The following is a 23,566-nucleotide window of genomic DNA, read 5'->3' as shown; positions in this document are numbered from 1 at the left end:
GGAATCTTTGACCACTCCAGAGTGGTCAGCATAGAAGCAGCACTCTTCTTTGAGGGCAGCGCATAATCCTCCTTGCTGTAAGAACAACAGGTCTAGTCCACGTCGATTCTGTAAAACAGCTTCAGAAAGTGATGTTAGCGATTTTTTTTTTTAATGTGATACAGACACCACCAAGCGGCTTGTATGACCTCTCAGGTTTGGTTGGCTGGCTCCTGGGGACCTTCCCCGGTGGCAGAAGCCCTTGTCCTGTTTGACCCAAGGAGGGTGGCCACTTGGAGCATCCACAAAGGGTTCATAATGCAGTCTGAAACATACAAACAATAAACTCCTCAGGGTCCTCAGTACCCTGGGTGTCTAGCAAGAACTTAAGATTTTTGGCTGGGACCCAAATAGGGGTTGACTCCCTGAGGGAGAAGACAGAACCAAACCCTCGACCCATAGTTAGCAACGGGTCAGGGCCCCTTCACTGGCCTGTTAAGGGGTCTTTCCACCACACTTGGACTTCCGGGCGTGGTGGTTGAGCTGACCAGTGTTTCTGGAAGGCAGATAGGGGTTCATTTTTGGAAAAATTTAGGATGTTTAAAGTTAGGAGTGCCTGTCCCAACTGCTGATGAGGGCTGGTGACTCCCCCTTTTTGTTTTAATAATTGATTTTTTAGGCATTGGTGATGCTGTTCAACAATGGCTTGTCCTTGGGGGTTATAGGGAATTCCTGTAGTATGTTTAATGTTCCACTGTATTGAGAATTCTTGTAAGGCTTTGCTAGAAAAACAAGGCCCATTATCTGTTTTAATTTGTGCTGGCAGCCCTAAGGTGACAAAACACTGCAGCAGGTGATTTTTTGCATGCTTGGCAGCTTCACCTGCATGTGCTGTGGCCCAAAACGCATGTGAATAGGTGTCAACAGACACAAAAACATATTTGAGTTTCCCAAAAGGCGGGAAGTGAGTTACATCAGTTTGCGACAGCACATTAGGCTTGAGTCCCCTACGATTGACCCCTGGCGGTTGTAAGGGGGGTATTTGCAGATAAGGAAGGCATGACTTGCATGTGTGTACAATCCTTTTTAGCTATGAAATACGTATATTTGGAAACCTGGCATGTAGACCTTGCCAGTTTACATGAGTTAAAGTGTGCAGTTAGCTGGCACTATCTGTTGTATATATTTTAGGGCCCTGAGAACGATCTTTGAGCCCGGCACAGGCAAGCTTGTGGTCGGCAGTCATGCCGTCCCACACTAGCATTTTTACAAACTGGTACTGGAGAGGACCTGGGGGAAACTTTCTCTGTATGCTCTGTTGCACCCGAACTATGAAAGAGGGCAGGTCCTCGGAGGGTCGCTGGGTGACCCCGGCCATTGCGAGCTCACTGGGCCCTTCAGCCAACTTTTTCCATGCGGCTAACGCTGTTGCCCTAACCTGGTCCTGGTAGGGGGCTGGGATAGCAGCCTGTTGGATTCCAGTACTAAATTAATCTGCTGTTCCAGACAGCATGCCGAAGCTGATAGGGATGGGTGGGTTGTCTGCTTGGTTTATCTCTGCCTGCACATGGCACTCTTCTTTAAAGAAGGCGCAGAACTTGATAAACAAGTTTGGGGGGAGGACAGCCTTACAGAGCATTTTCCAATCTTGGGTCGTGCAGGGTTGGTGCGCTAAGCCCTGGAGGATGGTTTCTGCCCGTGGGGAATTGGGCCCATCCTCTGCGACAGCCTTTTTCAGCTCTTTAAGGTCATGAGCTTCCCAAGGGTACCAAGCGGCCGGCCTATTTCCACCGGAGACTTTGTCAAATTTGGACATACAGTCCTTTTTCCAATGTAATCCTTTTTTACATAGGGGGCAAGGTGTGGTAAGGGGTTTTTTGCCTTTAGCCTTGGGACACTGGCTTTTAAAATGACCTTGTCTTGGGCCGGCCCGTGGCTCACTCGGGAGAGTGCGGTGCTAATAACACCAAGGCCCCGGGTTCGGATCCCATATACGGATGGCCGGTTCGCTCACTGGGTGAGCGTGGTGCTGACAACACCAAGTCAAGGGTTAAGATCCCCTTACCGGTCATCTTTTAAAAAAAATAAATAAATAAAAAAAAAAATAAAATGACCTTGTCTTCCGCAACCAAAACATTGTCCCTTGAAGGGTGGGGAAGTATTGTTTCCTGAGGGGATCAGGGCGGTAAATGCCTTGAAGGCTTCGGTTAAGTTTTGTGTCTGAGTCTGCAAGGCTGAGGATAAAGTCCTGGCCTCGGCAACAGCCTTTTTTAGTTCTTTTACAACGTTGACCGGATAGGCCCTGAGAAAGTCCTGGCCTCGGCAACAGCCTTTTTTAGTTCTTTTACAACGTTGACCAGATAGGCCTGAGGGGCCGCTTCCCCCCACGGGCTGCAGACAGCTGGGGGTTCCCAGCGAGCCATAACAGGAAAAGCCTGCGGCTCTGCCGGGGATATTTTTAAAGGTTGACTAGCCTCCTCCACTTCTTCAGGTGCCGCTTTCTCTCCTTTGGCTAAATTTTGCTCAGGGCCTTGCATTGGCAGCTTTGTTTCCTTTTTTCTCTCCTCATCGAACTGCGCCCAATCCCTTTCTGCCCCTTCCTGATGCTTGGGACAGAAGCAAAGCTTTAGGGCAGAGATGGTTAGGTAGAACCCTAAGGGGGGGTCTAGCCCATGACTAATCTCATTCTTTCTGGCCAGGGTCTGAACCCGGTCCCAAGTCTCATACGAGAACAAGTTGGACGAAGGTGCCCAAGGGGCCACCTGCACCACATGACGCCAGGCATTGGTGGCCGTGGAGTCAGACTTTAGAGCCTTGCAGGCTATCTCGTCACTCTTTCCACACACACCTCCCATGTTGCCCCGTGAGGAAGGGACAAGGGGAACAACAGGGCAGAGAAGTGCAGGGACTTCCCCCTGTTATGGTACTCACCCTGACACGCAGGCAGATTACTTCACGGCGACTACCACGGTTGCGGGGGCCACTCTGCTGGTTGATCACCCTTCGTCGACTTTCTTTCAGGACCGAGCAGCCGGGGACCTCACTCGCTCGCCTTTCACCCACGAGTTTCATAAACGCCTCACACGGGGCACCACTCTGTCGGGTCCGCTGCCAGCCGACCCGAACAGCCCTAGCCCCGTTCCTTTCGGTGGGCGAGCAAATGGCCCGGGATTCCTCTTTTCCTCCTGTCCCCTTTGGAAGGAGACGGGGGAAGAGAGCCGTGAAGAGAGGTGAGCACACCGCCGGCCCCAAACAGCCCGGTTTAAAGGACACTCAGACGGGCGGGGGTTCTGTGGAGTAGTTCCGTTTATTACCACACAAGCACTTGCTTTTAAAGGAAAATGGGGAAGGGAGGTTTTTTACATAATCTTATCAGCTTAAAGGTCAAGAGAGCATGCATCCTGTCTCAATGCCTAGCTATTGTAACCTCGAGTGTGGAAGCGCGTATTTGGCCAATAAGGGCTAAGGCAAGGTTCCCACAGACACCCCCACCCTACTTCCTCCCAGCGGCACATCTTAGGCTGCCATGTTAATACGCCCTTGTGGGCCCATAATGGTGCCACTTGTAATGTCAGTTAAGGTGGCGTTAGTTTTTAAAGCCCGACAAGGGTACACTTCCCAACCCATTTCATGAAGCCTGTATTACCCTGATACAACACCAAAGACATCACAGGAAAAGAAAACAGACCAAAGTATTTTATGAATATGGATGCAAAAATTCTCAACAAAATACTAGCAAACAGAATCCAGCAACCTATAAAAAGTATTATATACCATAATCAAGTGGGTTTTATCCTAGGCAAGCAAGATTGATTTACTATCAAAAAAACAATAAAAAACAAAAGTCACATGATCATCTCAATAGATGCAGAAAAAACATTTGATATAATCCAACACCTTTTCATGTAAAAGCATTCAACAAACTAGGAGTACAAGAAAACTTCCTAGATCTGATAAAAGGCATCTATGAAAAACCCACAGCTAACATCATACTTAATGGTGAAAGACTGGATGCTTTTCCATGAAGAATAGGAACAAGACAAGGACGTTCACTCTCACATTTTCCATTCAACACTCTGTTGAGGTTCTATCCAGGGGAATTAGGCAAGAGAAAGAAATCAAAGGCATTGAGATTAAAAAGAAACTACTTCTATTCATAGATAACATAATCTTGTTTATAGAAAATACCAAGGAATATCTAAGAAATTATTCAACTAACAAATGAGTTCAGCAAGGTAGAAGGATACAAGATCAATATACAAAAATCAATTGTATTCCTATACACATGCAATAAATTAAAAGTTAAGAAAACAATTCCATCTGCAATAACATAAAAAAATAAAATACTTAGGAATAAATGTAAGAAAAGACATGCATAACTTCTACTCGGAAGACTACAAAACATCATGAAAAGAAATGAAAGAAGGTCCGAATAATTGGAAAGAAATCCCATGTTAATTTATCAAAAAACTTCATATTTTTAAGATGGCAATACTCCCATTCTGGTGTACATATTCAATTTATTTCAGAATACAGCTGACGTCTGCATAAAAATTCACATCCTTATTCTAAAATTCATATAGAATTGCAAGGTACTGAGAAGAGCCAAAACAATCCTGAAAAATAAGACTCAAGTAGGGAGACTAACTCTTCCTAATTTCAAAAATCAAGACAGTGTGGCACTGGCACATAGGTGGACATATAGATCAATGGGATAGAATTGATAGTTCAGAAATAAATCCATGTCTATGGACAACCGATTTTCATCAAAGGTGCAAATACCATTAAATAGAGAAAAGCAGTCTTTTCAACGAATGGTGCTGAGACAACTAGATATTAACATGCAAAAGAACGAAGTTGGACCCTTAACTCACATTATGTATAAAAGTTAATTAAAATAGATCAGAGACCTCAATCGAAGAGCAAATGCTAGGAAACTCTTAGAAGAAAACATAGGGGTCAATCTTCGTTACCTTGGATTTGGCAAAGGATTTTAGATATGACACCAAAAGCTCAAGCAACAACAACAAAAAAAGAAAAATTGGACTTCATCAAAATGAACCACTTTTTGTACTTTTAGAGGAAACCATCGAGAAAGTGAAAAGACAACCTACACATTGGGAGAAAACATTTGCAATTCATATATATGAAAAGGGACTTGTACCTCAGAAAATATAAAGAACTCTTAAAACCCAATAATAAAAAGACAAATGACCCCATTAAAACCAGGGCAAAGGATCTGAATAGACATTTCCCAAAAGAAAATATGCAAATGGCCAATAAGCACATAAAACAATGCTTAATATCATTAGCCATTAGGAAAACGTAAATCAAAACCATAATGAGATAACTACTTCACACCCACTAGTATGGCTAGAATCAAAAAATCAGATAACAAGTGTTGACAAGTATGTAGAGAAGTCAGAACCCTCATACATTGCTGGTGTGAACATAAAATGGTGCAGGTTTTCCAAAAATCCTTTGGAAAACAAGCTGGCATTTCCTTAAATTATTAAACATAGATTTGCTACATGACCCAGCAATTCTACTCCACGGTATACACTCAAAAGAAATGAAAACACACGTCTGTCCACAAAAAAAAAAAAGTGTACATGTATGTTTATAGGAACATTACTCATGAATGCCAGAAGATGGAAACAATCCAAATATCCATCAGTGGACAAATGGATAAAGTGTGGTTTATCCATACATGGAATATTATTCAGTCATAAAAATGAATTATATACTGAAACATGCTACAACACGGATGAACTGTGAAAACATTATGCCAAGTGAAAAAAGCTAGTCACAAAAGACCACATAGTATATGATTCCTTTCATATGAAATGTCAGTACAAGGAAATCAACAGAGACAGAAAGTAGATTAGTGGCTATTTAGGGCTGGGTGTAGGGTGGTGGCAGAGAACGGAGGATAGCAGAATGATAAGTGAAGGATATGGACCTTTATTTGAGGTTATGAAATGCTCTAAAGTTGACTGTGGTGATGGTTGCCCATATCTATGAATACACTGAAAATCACTGAATTGTACACATTAAAATGGTGAATTGTATGATATGTGAGTTATATTGCAATAAAGCTTTAAAAAATTATCTCAAAAGGAAAGGGAGCTATGGGAACTTACGAGCCAGAATCCACATCCATGCACTGTGGAACACCACCTATAATGTCTAACACTGCATCCAACTGAGATGTCATTTCCTTAAGTTTTTCATTAACTATCTCCCATTCTTCAGGAGGTATATCAGGAATCTCCAGAAGGTTTTCCAGCTTGAAAGAACAGAACTCAATAGAACTAATCAAACTTGGAAGAATTTTAGAGGTACCTAAAAAAGTAAGAAAAGCATTAATTCTTAGAAGTATTTGTCTGACTACTACTTCAATAGTAAATTATAAAATCATACTGGGCAAGAGCATATCTTTTTTCATGTTTTTATTATCCTACAAGCTGGCTTAGCAGAGAACCTTGCAGAGAGTAGTTGCTAAATACAAGTGTACCTTAAAAAGTTAATGGGAAGATTATCTTTTAATTCCATTTTTCCACGAACATTTTGAAGTATCCTCAGAAATGTTTAGTGAATAAACACTTGTCATTGGTGCTTTTATGACTAATGTACTATTTCTTCAATGACAGTTTATATTCCAAGTTACTTGACTTCTCAGCTAAGAACCAAATGCATTAATCCCAGAAACTATCAACCACAATTTTCTGTAAAAGGCATTAATTCACTATATCATTAATGATAATGATGAGGATAATGATGATAAACAGCTTTTTCATGATTATAGGATAGTTAATTACAGAAATCAAAATAGATATCATAGTTCTTAAGTCATTTACTAGGTCGTCAATCAGGTTTTTATGAAGTGTACAGTTTTTGATCTGAACAAAGGTCAAGTCTGGATCCTAATGTGGATCCAATGGACTGAGTCGCTGTGAGATCATGGCAAAATACTCTGTCTTTTCTCATTTGCAAAATAAGAAATGAAAATGCTCCATTCAGAGTTCTATAAAGAGAAATAGTTAAAAAGCAAACCGGTTTTCTTTTCCTTGATGAAAATATTTTCATTGCCTTCATCAGTAAACTTTGATCTTTCCGGCACTCAGCCAGTGAGTGCACCGGTCAGTCCTATATAGGATCCGAACCCACGGCGGGAGCGTCGCCGCGCTCCCAGCGCAACACTCTACCAAGTGCGCCACGGGCTCGGCCCAAACTTTGATCTTTTATAAGTATTCACCACTAATCATTTTGACTTCCTCCTTTATTTTAAACCATTTACTACCTCATTTTTCTCTGCTTTCTACATATTCTCATAGGTAAGCACTGCCATTTTATCTGTAACTATATTATTGCTGCTACAGAAAATTAAGATTGTGATTCCCCATGTAGAGTAGTTTTATACTGAACAACAGTGTCAGTCAGTGGGTCAGGGTTACCTGGGATACTTTACTGGGAAAGAATCTTAAGGAATTCATGATACAGTGAATAAAAGTACTTTGATGGATTTTTAATTCCTCTCATAGGTTTGGGAGGATATATTTTCAATATCTCTCATGGAAAACCAGGATAGGCCGCTACTGGGGAGATACAAAATTGAAGCTCAGAACCTGCTAAGGAGCAGAGGCCCTGGTAAACACATCAAGCTTTCTATTGGGACCCCTGAATCCCTGAAGCTCTACACCTTAAAAATAAGGGTAGAACAGAAATAGACGAGCTCTGACAAAGCCTGAAGCCAGACTTCATTTTAGTTCAGTCCCTGCTTAGAATAAGGTGACCTGCCCCTCTCTAAATGACCTGCCAGAAGAAGTAAAAATCATTCTCGTGGAATTACAGCATCATCTAGAGTCTCAAATTATCACTAGAACCTTTCACACACAATGTCCAACATTTAATCAGAAATAGGCATATGAAAAGAACTGACTCAAACCAATTATCAGACATGGACTTTAAAATTAACTGTGATTAAAAATTTTAAGTTATTAAATGACAAGATGGAAAATTTCAGCAGAGAACTAGAAATTCTAAAAGTTAATACATTCTAGGACTAAAAAATAATTAAAATTAAGAATTCAGTGGATGTTTAACAGCAGATTAGATAAAGCACTGGGAAACAAAGTTGCTGCCAAATTAGAATTCATATACACAGATAAAATAGCCTTTAAACAAAAAAGGAAAATAAAAACTGAGGAAATCATCAACAAACCCATCACTATAGGAAATGCCAAAGAGAGTTCTTCAGGGAAAAAGAAAATTATATCACATAGACACAGGCAAATGGAAGAAGGCAGCAATATGGGAATAAATAATTATTCTCCAAATCTACAAATGGTAAAGACTGGTTATCCTTTTACCACAGACTCAAGCCATGAACAATTAATCACAAAAATAATTTTAAACCCCACTCAATTAATCATGGACAGCTTCTCATGAGGACTCATGCCTCTGAGAATCAGCCCATCTAAGTGAGTCACTTTCAAATCTCATGTATTTTCTTTTGACTGTCCCTTGAGTGACAATTTTATGATTTTACAGCTGCAGATAATACTTTGTTGTTATTAAGTCCTAATTTTATTTATTTTTCTATGTATACACACATTTGATTTTACACGAAGGCATGAATTCATTGGATTATATAAATTTCCTTCAGAGCTTTTTCCCCCTTTTCCTTGTTGGTGCAGCTTCCTCTCTAAGTTTATCCTAAGTTTACCCCTTCCCAGCCCTGACCCCAGCCCCACTTGCTTCACCAGGAAACACAAATAAGAAATGTGATGTACCCTTTCTCTATTTTGTCTCTAAGCCTGTGAGGGTGTATAGGTAATACATAATATAATATTACATAGTATAAGTAGATGTATATGCATGTATGATATGGATAGTCATGATTTCTTTTAAAAGAACACAGATTATCTCAACATCACTAATCATCAAAAAAATACAAGTCAAAACCATAGTGGGATATCACTTCACACCCATTTGGATGACTACTATCAAAGAAACAAGAAATGGCTAGTGTTGGCGAGAATGTGGAGAGGTGGAGGCCTTATACGCTATTGGTAAGAAAGTGAAGAGGTGCCTCGAAGGTGGTTCCAGGCAGTGGTGCCTAGAAGGCAGTGTGGCAGTTCCTCAAAAAATTAAAAATAGATGTGATCCAGCAATCCCACTTCTGAGTATATGGCCAAAAGAATTGAAAGCAATATTTGTACACCCATATTCATATTGTGCAATCATGATTTTAAAAAATTTTCAACTGTGGTATTATATTTAGGCTTTTTCTTCAGAAACTGCTATATGTTTCTTCAGAAACAAAACAATTTCAGTATCTCTTATATGACCATATAGTATTTTTCTCTTTGAATATTCTCATGAAATATGTTAATCAATTTCCTTTTTTTTTTTTTTTTTTTGTCTTTTTCGTGACCGGCACTCAGCCAGTGAGTGCACCAGCCATTCCTATATAGGATCCGAACCCGCGGCGGGAGCGTCGCTGCACTCCCAGTGCCACACTCTCCCGAGTGCGCCACGGGCTCAGCCCTGTTAATCAATTTCCTAATGGTGAATCACTCATGTGTTCCTGGAATATAATCTACTTGGTTAAAGTGTTTTGTTTCGCTTTGAATCTTTGATACATTATACTTACTATTATTTTATTTAGAATTTTTGTACCCACAGTCATAAATGAGAGAGAATCTGTGGGTTTATTTGTACTATATTAGTTTTGATATTATAGTTACTCTGGGATCATAAAACAAATTGGAGAGGTTTTCATATTGTTCTAAGGCCTTGAGTTGTTTCAGAAACTCGAAATTATATACTTTTTAAAGGTTAAATGAAATTTAGCTGTAACACTGGGGAAAAAAAATAAAAGAAAAGCAAATCAGCCCATGATAGTTCCTCACTTCAGGATGTCAGCCACTTAGCAGCAATCTTACCCTAGTGACCACACTACCGAAAGTTAGCCAGTTAACAACAGTATCTCCAAAAACAAGTCTTCAATGGCTGAAAGTAAACCAATCTCTAGATATTCTTGTTTCTTAGTTTTTCAGTCTCTAAACTCAATGCTTCCAAAAACCCTATATGTAAATATGTCTTAATTTGTTCAGAGAAGGTGTGCTTTCTTTTACAGCTCTCCCCTCCTTAGCAAACAAAAATTCAGCTTTCTTACAGTTATTGTATTTGAATAGCTGTGTTTTTCCTTAGACAAGTAGAAAATGTGAATATAGGGTTAATCTAAATGAATATTGACTATAAAATAATAATCATGTCTTTTGAGATTTAAATACATGGAAACAATCAAACAGAATACACAAATACACAAACAAAAATAATACAAAAGACAAGAGGAAGGCAAACTAAGAACAAAATAAAGTTTGAACTGTTTGGAAAGTAAGTAATATATCTTCTAAATAATCCTGAGTCAAAGGAGAAACCACAATGGAAATTTTAAAATGTATTTTAAATTTAATAATAAAAATAGTACATACCAAAACAGGTGGAATGCAGCCAAAGCTGGCCTCTTGTGACCCCATTCTGTTGGGTTTCCTTCTACCTCTGCTGTTCCTCTATATCTAGTCACCCTTTAAAATGCTGGAGAGACATTTTTAGCCCTCAGCTAATCCCATTCTATACATTTTCCAAGGTGACATCATCAAAATTCATGGCCGTAACTAACACGTGTACTAATGTCTCTCAAATTTTTATCCAAGATTTCTTCTCCCCCACATTCCTGACATGCCTGCTGAACAAGTCTACTTAATTGTTCCACAGCTACTTCAAAGTCAATATGTCTAATACTGAATATATAATCTTCTCCTCCCCACAATTTGTCCTCCTCTTATATTCCTTAATCTCAATGAATTGAATGATCCATTTACAGTGCAAATCAGGAACATGGTCATCCTGCATTCTCTCTTTATCTCATACATCCTCCAAGCAGTGGATTGAATGTCCCCACCCAAACTCATCAAACCTTAATCCCCATTGTAACTGTTGAGAGTGGAAAATCCTATTATGGTAGTTGAAAGGTGGGGCTTTGGAGAGGCGATTGGATTGTGAGGACTGTACCCTCTTGAATGGACTGATCCACCCTTGGAATAGCAGGCATGGTTCTGAGGACTTTAAAAGGAGAATGCATGAGGATCTCTCTCTCTCTTCTCTTCTCTCTCTCTCTCTCTCTCTCTCTGCTCTGCCATTTTCTTCTATGTGAGACCCCTGCATTGCTGTAAAGCCACCACCAAAGAAGACCCTCACAAGATGTATTACCTGGACTTTGGACTTCCCAACTTCTGAAACTGCAAGCAATAAATTTCATTTTCTTATAAATCACCCAGTTCCAGGTATTCTTATAAGCAACAGACATGAACTAATACACTCCACATCATTAAATTTGTATAGCACACATTTTCAAAACCTGTTATTTTTGTTTCCTCCTATCCATTCCCATGCTTTAGGTTAGGGCCTCATCATTTTTCAACTAGGTTCCTGCAGTAGGTCCCTAAGTGGTTTCAATATACCACTCCTCCAGTAGATCTTCCACTCTCTTGTCAGAGTGATTGTTCTAAAATTCAATTTTAGGCCAGTTTACTACCTAAAACTTTTCAACAGCTATCTATAGCCTTAAGAGTACAAGCTCCTTAGGTTCCGCATAGAAATCCTGCCCACTTCTACATAATCATTCTCACCCACATACTTTGTTCCAGTCATACCAATCAACTTCAGGGCTCAAAAGTATATGATCCCTTGCCTCCATATTATTTAGATGTTGTTCTCTCTGCCTCTAATTTCTTCCCAAACTTTGCCCGGTACCAAACTCATACTTCCTCAGAAAGTCAGCTTAAGCCTCATTTCCTCCAAAAAGCCTTTTCCAACCCCTGACTTTATACTGATGTAGTTGCTCCTATACTGTACTTCCATAGGATCTTATGTATACATAGGATACATAAAATACTACAAATCATTTTTTTACTTGTCTTTCTCTCCAAACTGTCAATTTCTTGAAAACAATAACAATGTTTCATGTATCTTTTTATATCTAGGGCTTAATATATAAAACATCGACAATAAAAATGAACTAAATGGGAGAAGCACTTCAGAAAGGAGTAAAAAGCTTTGAACATCTGCTCTTCCATAAAACAAAAACACTGGCAAAAGTCATCAAATTCTCTTTTCTAGAACTCTGGAAATTAGCCAAAGTCTACAACAATCTGAAGAGCATTTACTCATGGATCTCAGTAAAACAATGGGCTTTGTAGTGATTTATCTCTTCTTACGCCTATTCCCCTATCCCCATTACTTCAATAGCCTGCAAAAAAACAAAAAAAAACCAGCCAAATTTCTATTTTTAAAAAAACCAAACAGATATTCTGAAGCTGATAAGTGCAACAACTAAATGGAGAATTCACTGGAGCTGTTCAACAGTGCACCTTGAACTGGCAGAAAAAAAGATTCAGCAGACTTTAAGATATGCTAGTTGAGATTATCCAATCTGAGGAACACAAAGAAAAAGAATGAAGAAAATGAAAGGAACAAAAAGAATAAAAGAATTAAGAAAATGAAAAGAGCCTCAGACACCTATGAGACACCATCAATCACAGCAACATATGCTTCTGTAGGGGCCAAAGGGAAGACATCCCCTTCAGCCCCCTGAAGTTTCTCTGAAAAACCACCTGATAAACACAGATTAATATGAAGAAAAGGCATAGCAAATTTTATTTGATCATAGTTTTATGTGATACAGGAGCCTTTAGAATGAAGATCCAAAGAGATAGGGAAAATTTTCCATATTTATGCTTAGGTTCTATGAAGCAGGCATGTGTAGAAATATAATTGAACAAGAAAAGTATGCTGTAATGCTAGTAGATTCAGTGAGGAAACCCAGCAAGGCCTTTCTGTTCAGATTCTTCTTGGCCTGTCAGTGTAACATTCATTCCTCCAAGTATGGGGCAGGACTCTTTCTGGAATGGACGACTTACAATCAGACAAAGTAGGCCAGAGAATTTCTTTATGGCCCACTCCAAGACAGAAAGGCAGGAGGGAAGATTAGAGTATATCTATGACCTGCCTTGGGGAAGAGGGATTCTAGTTTCTATGGTTTGCCTCAAGGGAGAATGAGGCTGAGAGACAGGAGGGCAGGAGAAGGTCAGAGGAAAATTTCGCTTTTGAGGCTGCTTCCAAGGCCTTCATTTTGGGGTATCGCTTTCTGGGCCCCAACACTTCACAGGAGTCCCTAAAGGAGAGGAAAGAAAAAAAGAGGGAGAAAGAATATTTGAAGAAAAAATGACCAAAAACTTCTCAAAATCTAGTGAAAAATATGCATCTTCATTTCCAAAAAGTTCAACAAACTCAAAGTAGAATAAACTCAAGAGATTCTCACTAGTGACCTTACAAAAATAAGAGGATTGTAGGAGTATACTATGTACAATTATATACCAACAAATTAGACAGCCTAGATGAAATGGACAAATTCTTCTAGATAACCTAGATGAAATAAAAAGACATAAACTACTAAAACTGACTAAAGAAGAAATAGAAATAGAAAATCTAAATAGATTTATGGTAAGATATTGAATTGATAATTTTAAAACTTCCCACAATGAAAAGCCTAGGAGCAGACAGAGTATTATTGAATTCTACGAAAAAGTTTAAGAATTATCATCTGTTCTTCACAAATGCTTCCAAAAACAAAAAGAGGAGGAATACCTCTCAACTAATTATGAGACTAGCATTACCCTATATCAAAACCAGACAAAGACATCACAAGAAAACTACAGACCAATATCCCTTATAAAATACATACAAAAGTTCTCAACAAACTACTAGTAAACCAAATCCATTAACATATAAAAAGAATTATACATCATGACCTACTGAAATTTATCCCAGAAATGCCAGGTTGGTTTAACAAATGAAAATCAATGTATGTAATATACCATATTAATAGAATAAAGAGCCAAAACCACATGATCATCTCGATAGATGCACTTCACAAAAATCCAACAATCTTTCATGATAGAAAAATATTCAGCAAACCAGGATTAAAAGTGAACTCCCTCAACCTGATAAAGGCCTATTCTGTGTTTTCTTAGATTCTGTACTTGTCTATTTACCATCCATTCATCACAGGCCCAATTGTATTAACTATATAGTTTCTTATTTTATGTATTCTTGATGCTCTGGCATTTGTGACCTCCTTGACAGGGAGAGACTGCCTCTCCTAGTGTTAGCCAATTCTTAGAGATAGCAAAGGGCTCTCCCAGGAGTATGCTGCCTTTTATATGGAAACTAACCATACCCGCAACCATCAGCTTTATCAAACTCTCACATACCAAGCCAATATTCCTCCTGCCCTAAATCAACCCAGGGCCAGTTACCAAAAAACTAGGGACAACCCCTATACCCCAGAGCATACTAGAATTATTCAAACTAACCAATCCTAAACTATTTACCTGCCCTGACTTGCCTTTCCCTCAGAAACCTCAGTAAAGGCTCTGACTTAAGTTTTCCTCTCACCCCTTCTGCCTCCTGAAGTGAACTTGGGGCTTCTGTATGTGGCCCTGAATGCCCTGACGTGCCATGTCTCCTGTTTCTAGGGAGCTGTGAGTATAATTCTCTTCCTTCATAACAATGATTTCCATGTCTGTGTGTCTTACTGGGTACAAATTTTAGAACAAGGCCATCTACAAAAATATCCAATGCTAAATTATACTTAATGGTGAAAGACAGAGCATTTCCCTCTAAAATCAGCAACAAATATAGGATGCTTGTTCTCATTACTTCTATTCAATGCTGTACTAGAGTTCTAGTTAGGCCAATAGGGCAAGAAAATGAAATAAAAGGCATCCAGATGGGAAAGGAAGAACTAGATATCTACATGCAAAAGCATAAAACTGGACGCTGTACCTTACATCATATATAAAAATTAACTCAAAAGATCGAAGACCTACACATATGAGCAAAAATTACAAAAGTCTCAGAAGAAATTAGACAGCCGTTGCACTACATTGAACTCCATAGAGGCAGTGCCAGGGCAAGTGAGAGCCAGACAGGCACTGGTGACTCTGTGACTTGGGGAGGAATAATAACTAAACATGGGCAAAGGAGACCTTAAGAAACCAAGAGGCAAAATGTCATCATATGCGTTCTTTGTGCAAACTTGTCAGGAGGAGCACAAGAAGAAGCACCCAGATGCTTCAGTCAAGTTCTCAGAGTTTTCTAAGAAGTTCTCAGAGAGGTAGAAGGCCATGTGTGCTAAAGAGAAAGGAAAATTTGAAGACATGGCAAAGGTAGACAAGCCCCATTATGAAAGAGAAAAGAAAACTTATATCCCTCCTATAGGGGAAACAAAAAAGAAGTTCAAGGATCCCAGTGCACCCAAGAGGCCTCCTTCAGCCTTTTTCTTGTTCTGTTCTGAGTATGGCCCCAAAAATCAAAGGAGAACATCCCAGACTATCCACTGGCGATGTAAAGAAACTGGGAGAGATGTGGAACCGCACTGCTGCAGATAATAAGCAGCCTTATGAAAAGAAGGCTGCTCAGCTGAAGGATAAATATGAAAAGGATACTGCCACATACTGAGCTGAAAGAAAGCCTGATGCAGCATAAAAGGGAGTTGTCAAGGCTGAAAAAAGCAAGAAAAAGAAGGGAGAGGAGGACAAAGAGGATGAGGATGAGGAGGAAGACGACGACGAAGAGGAAGATGATGATGATGAATAAGTTGGTTCTAGCGCAGTTTTTTTTTTCTCTATAAAGTATTTAACACCTCTGTACACAACTCACTCCTTTTAAAGAAAAAAACTGAAATGTAAGGCTGTGTAAGATTTGTTTTTAAACTGAATAGTGTTTGTTTTTTTTTTTTTTGTATAGTTAACACACTACCGAATGTGTCTTTAGCTAGCCCTGTCCTGGTGGTATGTTTAATAGTCACTAACCTTGCCTGGTACAGTATGGGTGCTGTAACTTGTGATGGAAATTTAAAGCAGGTTCTTGTTGGTGCACAGCACAAATTAGTTATATATGGGGATGGTAGTTTTTCATCTTCAGTTGTCTCTGATGCAGCTTACATGAAATAATTGTTGTTCTGTTAACTGAATACCACTCTGTAATTGCGAAAAAAAAAAGTTGCAGCTGTTTTGTTGACATTCTGAATGCTTCTAAGTAAACACAATTTTTTTATTAAAAAAAAAAAGAAATTAGAGGCATAAATCTCTATGGCCTTGAATTAAGCAATAGTTTCTTAGATATGACACCAAAATTACAGCAATAAAAGAAAAAATTAAGATTAATGGGATCTCATCAAAATGTAAACCTTTTGTGCTTCAAAAGACATCATCAAGAAAGACATCCTACAGAATCAGAGGAAATATGTGTAATCATGTATCTGGCAAGTGTTTTGCATCCAGAAAATATAAAGAATCCATACAACTCAACAATAAAATGACAAACCAAATAAGATAGGGCAAAGAATTTGAATAGACATATCTCCAAAGAAGATACACAAAATGCCAATAAGCACATTAAAAGATGCTGAACATGATGGGCCGGCCTGTGGCTCACTCGGGAGAGTGCGGTGCTGGTAACACCAAGGCCACGGGTTTGGATCCCATATAGGGATGGCCGACTTGCTCACTGGGTGAGTGTGGTGCTGACAACACCAAGTCAAGGGTTAAGATCCCCTTACTGGTCATCTTTAAAAAAAAAAAAAAAAAAAGTGATGCTGAACATGATTAGTCATAAGGGAAATGTAAATCAAAACCACAATGAGATACTATTTCAGACCACTTGATGGCTATAATAAAATGAAGACAAAAATTAAAAACACCAGCCTGAAAATAATAAGTATTGGTGAGGATGTGAAGAAGTTGGACCCTCTTAAATTGCTGATGGGAATGTAAAATGATGTAGCCACTTTGGAAAACAGTTTAGCAGTTCTTTAAATGATTGGACATAGAGTTACTATATAGCCAAGCAACTCCATTTCTAGGTATATACCCAACTGAAAATATATTGCCACATAAAAACAAATGTTCATAGCAGCATTATTCATAATGGCCATCAGGGGAAACAACCCAAATGTCCATTAAGTGAGAAATGAATCAAATATGGATATCATTTTGCCATATAAAGCAAGAAGTCCCAACACATACTACAACATGGGTAAGACTTAAAAATATGTTAACTGAAAGGAGCCAGACATAAAAGGCCACATATTGTACAATTCCATTTATATAAAATGTCCAGAATAGTCAAACTCATAGTGGCAGAAAGTAATTTAGTGTTTGCCAGCAGCTGGGGTGAAGAGGAAACAGGCAGTGACTGCTCATGGATAGGGAGTTCCTTCAGGGGATGGTGAAAATATTGTGGAAGGGGACTTCCGGTCAAGATGGCAGAATAGACAGTCCCCAGAGTCAGTCTCTCCCACAAATCAACAGATTTACAGCTATTAAAAGGCAATGACAGCCAAGCTGGGGCCATTTGAGCTCAGGGGAAGAGGAGGAGAGACCTACTGAGTACATGAAAGCAGGAGAAGCCACAATGAGAGAAAGAAAAAACTGCTCTGACCATTTTGAATCTCAGTGGTTTCCAGGCTGGAGCTGCTGAGAGTGCAGAGCAGGAGCTGGCAAAAGATGCAGCTGTGTTCTTTGGATGAAGCCCTTTGGATGAAGTTGCTTGGAGCGGCAGAGGGGAAGAGGGCCTTGGTGGCCCCCAGGCTAGCAAGACCACTAATAGGGTTCCCATGGACTGACACAGAACTGAGGAGCCACAACAAATGAAAAAAAGGAGCCACTCAGAGGCTGGTGAGTCATCGCAAGGGACCAGAGCACAGCTCGTCCCATGGGAAGTGTTTGGAACACAGGCGGTGGGGGAGACAGGCCCACAGGGAGAACACTGGGGCACAGCAAGGACAGCTGATCTGCCTCCCAATCAGTGTAGAACCACTCAGAGGAGACTGGTCAGGAATATAGAATTGCAAGGGGTGCAGTTTGATGAAAAGACTCAGGCCCAGACCAGTGTTTCTACACAACCCAGGTGCATCAGACTTTACCAGATCCGTACCTATAAAGCCAACCATTAAAACCAATGCTACACAAAAAGCCTTCCCCAGGGAATCAGCAGCAAAGCAGGAATTTAGCTCAACCATATAGCTCAAGTAATGGTCCTCACAGGAAGTTCCCCCACTTTAGAAGTAAGCAAAGGACAACAAATTAGTTCCAGTGCAGAGGTTAAGTGGTAGAAACAGCAAATAATCCAACACAGAACGGAAGGGAAAAAAAGAGTACTCACTGAGGCCCAACTAGGGTCCTGAGGCATTGAGCCAGAGACCGAACCCTCTTCCCACAACCTGGCACACCGCCAGCACCATGAGGCTCACCAGGGGCCCTGAGGCTGGAGTTGGGGACCAGACCCTCCCCCCACAACCAGGCACACTGCCAGTACCATGGGGCCTGCCTGGGATCCTGAGGTATGGATCCGGGAGCATCCAGCAACTAGGTAAGGAGCACACCAAAACATCACCTCCATGTGGGTGGCCCACCACAGCCACCACAATAACCACGGCTGCTGCAAAAGTAGCTAGACACCAAAACCACTGTGCAGATGGCCTGCCAGCCACTGGAGTGCATTAACACAAGGAGAGTCACCAGCAGAGACCAAAAAAGAAGAAGAGGATGTCTCTCTCCACAAAGCCCATTCCAGAGTGACAGAAAAAGCATCTGCTCTATGATAATACTGGGGGACCTGATCACACCTCTCAGCCCTGGACAGATCATCTAGGCAACACATCAACAGAGTAACCTCTGTTCAGAAGGAAAGAAGAAATCTAGGGTTATCAGAGGTGGGAGAGGGGAGGGAGAGGAGGATGGAGGGAGATTGGACAAGGGGCATAAAGAATAAGCATGATTTGTAACAATATATATCCAAGTGATATTGATTTAATTAACATATGTCAATGTTGAACCCCCAAAATATGTATAATCAATTATGATTCAATAAAAATTTTTTAAAAATAAAAATAATAACAAAAAGAAAATATTCAGGAAGGAATTAGTACTGATGTTACACAATTCCACAAATATTAAAAAACAAAACACTGAATTGCACACTTTAAAAGGTTGAAGTTTATGATATATGGATTATACCTCAACAAATCTGTTAATTTTTTAAATATATTGAATAAATGAATGAAGACAATAAAGCAGTATCTTCAGAACTTTCAAGGGAAAAGGCTTTAGTTTAAGGATTTTTTTTTAATCTAAGTCAAGATATTCTTATATACTCAGCAACAGAAAATATTCGCAGGTCATTATTAGAGATCTATCTATAAATTTGTAGTGGTATCAATGTAAAGAGTTGTGTAAGGTTTTTTTCTACTTGTATCCAGAATAAGAAAATCCTAAAAACTTAAAGAAAGAAAAAAATACTACCTATAAGGACATGAGAGCAGGCTGACAAAACACTTCACAACAGCATCACTGGAGAAGTTTTTACTTTCAACCTAGGGAGCTATACCAAGTTAAACTGTCAATTAGATGAAATGATTAAATAAAGACAATTTCAGACACATAAGGACTGAGAAACTTCGCCCTCCCACAACTTTGGTAGGAGATTGCCTGAGGATGTAGTTTAGCAAAATGAGGTAATCAAACATGATAGAGAAAGACATGGGATGCTGAAGGGAATGTAAAATGATGATAATATGTATGTGTGATATATTTGCTAAAAAAAAAAAAGAGTATGGAGGAGGTAGATGGGAGCTCTAACAGGCTAAAGAAATAGTAACAGATAGTAAGGTAATAATTATAACAATGTATTCTAAGGTTTATAACATTATAAGATGTAATATATATAGCAATAATACCACAAAAGGTGGGAAATGGAATACATCTACATAGGAGTAGGGTTTTTATATAGTACTGGAATTAAGTTATTATGAATCTGAGCTGATTCTGATAAATTAAGATGTACATGGTAAACTCTAAAGAAACCACTAAAAAAAACTTTGAAAATGAGTGAGGGATGGCCAGTTAGCTCAGTTTATTAGAGCATGGTGTTGCTTAATGCCAAGGTCCAGGATTCAATCACTGTCACTGGCCAGCCACCCCCACCCATGCCCCCAAAAATGGAGTGAAAAAAATCATTAAGGAAAATAAATTCTATATTAGAAAATTTTCACTCAATGCAAAATACAAGAAGCACATGTAAAATAAAGTAAAATGGCAGATATAAATCCAATTATGTCAATAAAACATTAAATGAAAATGGATTAAATAAACAGGAGAGACTGTTGGATTCGATTTTTTTAAAATACAGACTAAAAGTGAAAGGATGGCAAAAGATATACCATGTGAACAGAAACCAAAAATGAGCAGGAGTAGCTATTCTTATATTGGATAAAACAGACTTCAAACCAAAAACCATAAAAAGAGATAAAGAAGGCCATTATATAACGATAAAGGGATCTATCCAGTTAAAGGACATAACAATCTTATGGGGTGCATATGTATGCACCCAAAAGTGGATCACCCAGATATGTAAAGCAAACACTCTTAGACCTAAAAAAAGAGATAGACCTAAATACAATAATACCAGGCAACCTGAACACTCCTCTCTCAGTATTAAGACAAATCTTTCAGGCAACAAATCAACAAAGAAACACAGGATTTAAACTATACCTTAGACCAACGGGACCTGGCAACATTTCACCCAACAACTAGAGAGTATACATTCTTCTCATCAGCACATGGAACATTCTCCAGGATAGACCACATACTAGGTCACAAATCAAGTATTAGCAAATTTTAAAAAACTGAAATCATCCCAAGTATCTTTTCAGACCACAGTGGATTAAAACTGGAAATCAATAACAAGCAAAATTCTGGAAACTACTCAAGTGCATGGAAACTGAAAGACTGACTCCTGAATGACCTATGGGTCCAAGAAGAAATTAAACAGGAAATCAAATAATTTCTTGTAACTAATGAAAATAAAAATGCATCATAATAAAACCTTTGGGCTACTGCAAAAGCAGTACTAAGAGGGAAGTTTATTTCTATATACACTTACATCAAAAGAATGGAAAGAGGAAGCTGGTGGGTTAGCTTAGTTGTTTAGAGCGCAGCCTTACAACACCAAGGTTATGGGTTCAGATCCCTGTACTGGCCAGCCACCAAAAAAAAAGGAAAGATGTCAAATAAATGATGTAACTCTATGTCTCAAATGACTGGAAAAAGAACAACAATCCAATCCCAAAAGTAATAGACAGAAATAATCAAGATCAGGGCTGAACTAAATGAAGAAGAGACCCAAAAAAACAATACAAAAGATCAATGAAACAAAAAGTTGGTTTTTTGATCAGATAAATCAAATAAACAAACCATTAGCTAGTTTCACAAAAAAAAAAAAAAAAAAAAAGAGAGAGAGAAGATCCAAATAACAAAAATCAGGAATGAAAAGGGAGACATTACAATCAATACCACAGAAATATGAAGAATCATTAGAAATTATTATAAATAACTGTACACCAACAAATATGAAAACCTGGAGGAAATAGATAAATTTTTGGACACATACAAATGACCAAGACTGAACCAAGAAGAAATAGAGACCCTAAACAGACCAATAACAAGCAACGCAATTGAAGCAGTAATCAGAAATCTTCAAGCAAAGAAAATCCCATGACTGGATGGCTTTACAGCTGAATTCTATCAAACCTTTAAAGAAGAATTAGCACCATTTCTCTACAAACTTTTCCCCAAAATTGAAACAGAAGCCATTCTCCCAAACTCATTCTATGAGGCCAGCATCACCTTGACACCAAAACCAGATATACAACAAAAAAGAAAACTACATGCAAATATTCTTGATGAACATAGATGCAAAAAACCTCAACAAGCAACCAGTACAGCAACACATCAAAAAAAATTATACACCAGGATCAAGTAGGATTCATCCCAGGGATGCAAGGTTGGTTCAACATATGCAAGTCAATAAGTGTGATATACCACATCAACAAAACCAAGGACAAAAACTATATGATTATCTCAATTGATGTAGAAAAGGCATTCAGCAAAATTCAATGTCCTTTCATGATTAAGACTCTCAGCAAATTACATACAGAAGGAAATTATCTCAATACAATAAAAGCCATTTACAACAATCCAATCACCAATATCATCCCTTAAGAACAGGAACAAGGATGTCCACTCTCACCACTCCTATTTAACATAGTATTGGAAGTACTAGCCAGAGCAATCCTGCAAGAGAAAAAAATAAAGAGCATCAAGATTAGAGAGGACTAGTAAAACTGTCCGTTTGCTGATGACATGATCTTATATACAGAAAAACCTAAAGATTCTACCAAAAAGCTCTTAGAGCTGATTAACAAATTCAGTAACATTGCAGAATACAAAATCAGTATATAAAAATCAATAGTGTTTTTATACTCCAACAATGAACTGGCAGAAAAAGAAATCAAGAAAGTAAGCCCATTTGTGATAATGACCAAAAAAATAAAATAAAATAAAATACCAAGGAATCAATTTAACCAAGGAGGTGAAAGATCTCTACAATGAAAACTACAAATCACTTTTGAAATAAATTAAAGAGGACACTAAAACATGGAAAGACATTCCATTTTCATAGACTGGAAGAATCAATGTAGTGAAAATGTCCATACTACCCAAAGCCATCTACAGGTTTGATGCAATTCCCATCAAAATACCAATGACTTTCTTCACAGAAATTGAAAAAACAATCCTAACATTCATACAGCCCAACAAAGACGTCAAATAGCAAAAGCAATCCTGAGAAAAAAAATAAATAAAGTCAGAGGTATTACACTTCCTGGCTTCAAATTATATTACAAAGCTTTTGTAACCAAAACAGTGTGGTACTGGCATAAACACAGAATCATGGCCCAATGAGACAGAATAGAGAACCCAGAATTCAATTCACATACTTACAGCCAACTGATCTTCAGTAAAGGCATGAAGAACATACATTGGGGAAAGGAAAGCCTCTTCAATAAATGGTGCTGGGAAAACTGGATATCCAAATGCAGAAGAATGAAACTAGACCTGTACCTCTTGCCATATGCTAAAATCAACTCAAAGAAGACATACAAATGGCTAACAAGCCTTTTAAAAATGACGTCATTGACTACTGGTCAAGATGCAGAATAGACAGTTCCCAGGGTCACTCTCTCCCCAAAATCAACTAATTTACAACTATTAAAAAGCAACAACAGCCAAGCTGGGGCTGTTAGAGCTCAGGGGAAGAGGAGGAGAGACCTGAGGAGTTCATGAAAGCAGGAGAAGCCATGGTGACATAAAGAAAGGATTGCTCTCACCATTTTGAGCACCGGCTGCTTCCAGGCTGGAGCTGGTGAGCACATGGAGCAAGAGCTGACAAAAGCCACAGCTGTGCCCTTCATATAAAATTGCTTGGAGGCTGTCAGGGGAGCATGGCTGAGGCCCTGGTCCCCCACTACTCTGGCTCAGGAGCCCGGGTTGCTTCCTGTGGCAGCTTGGTGGTTGTCGCTGGGCTGGTTGCAGATGTCGGGGTGGCGTGGCTGAGG

The 23,566-nt window shown here is 39.0% G+C and overlaps 1 protein-coding gene and 1 pseudogene across 1 annotated transcript in view; one reads left to right on the top strand and one right to left on the bottom strand.

The window, feature by feature from the left end:
• The window catches only part of AXDND1 (axonemal dynein light chain domain containing 1), a 142,975-nt gene that overhangs the window by 54,060 nt on the left and 65,349 nt on the right, over window positions 1–23,566 (bottom strand). Inside the window, exon 16 of the mRNA XM_063105917.1 lies at window positions 6,123–6,324. Coding sequence (XP_062961987.1) covers window positions 6,123–6,324 — 202 coding nt within the window. The remainder of the gene's footprint in view (window positions 1–6,122; window positions 6,325–23,566) is intronic.
• Window positions 15,084–15,708, top strand: LOC134384827 (high mobility group protein B1-like; annotated as a pseudogene).

Source organism: Cynocephalus volans, chromosome 8 (genome assembly GCF_027409185.1).
Source record: "Cynocephalus volans isolate mCynVol1 chromosome 8, mCynVol1.pri, whole genome shotgun sequence".
Taxonomy (NCBI): domain Eukaryota; kingdom Metazoa; phylum Chordata; class Mammalia; order Dermoptera; family Cynocephalidae; genus Cynocephalus; species Cynocephalus volans.
Note: the sequence above shows the minus strand (reverse complement) of the source record. Positions and strands in the feature narration are given on the sequence as shown.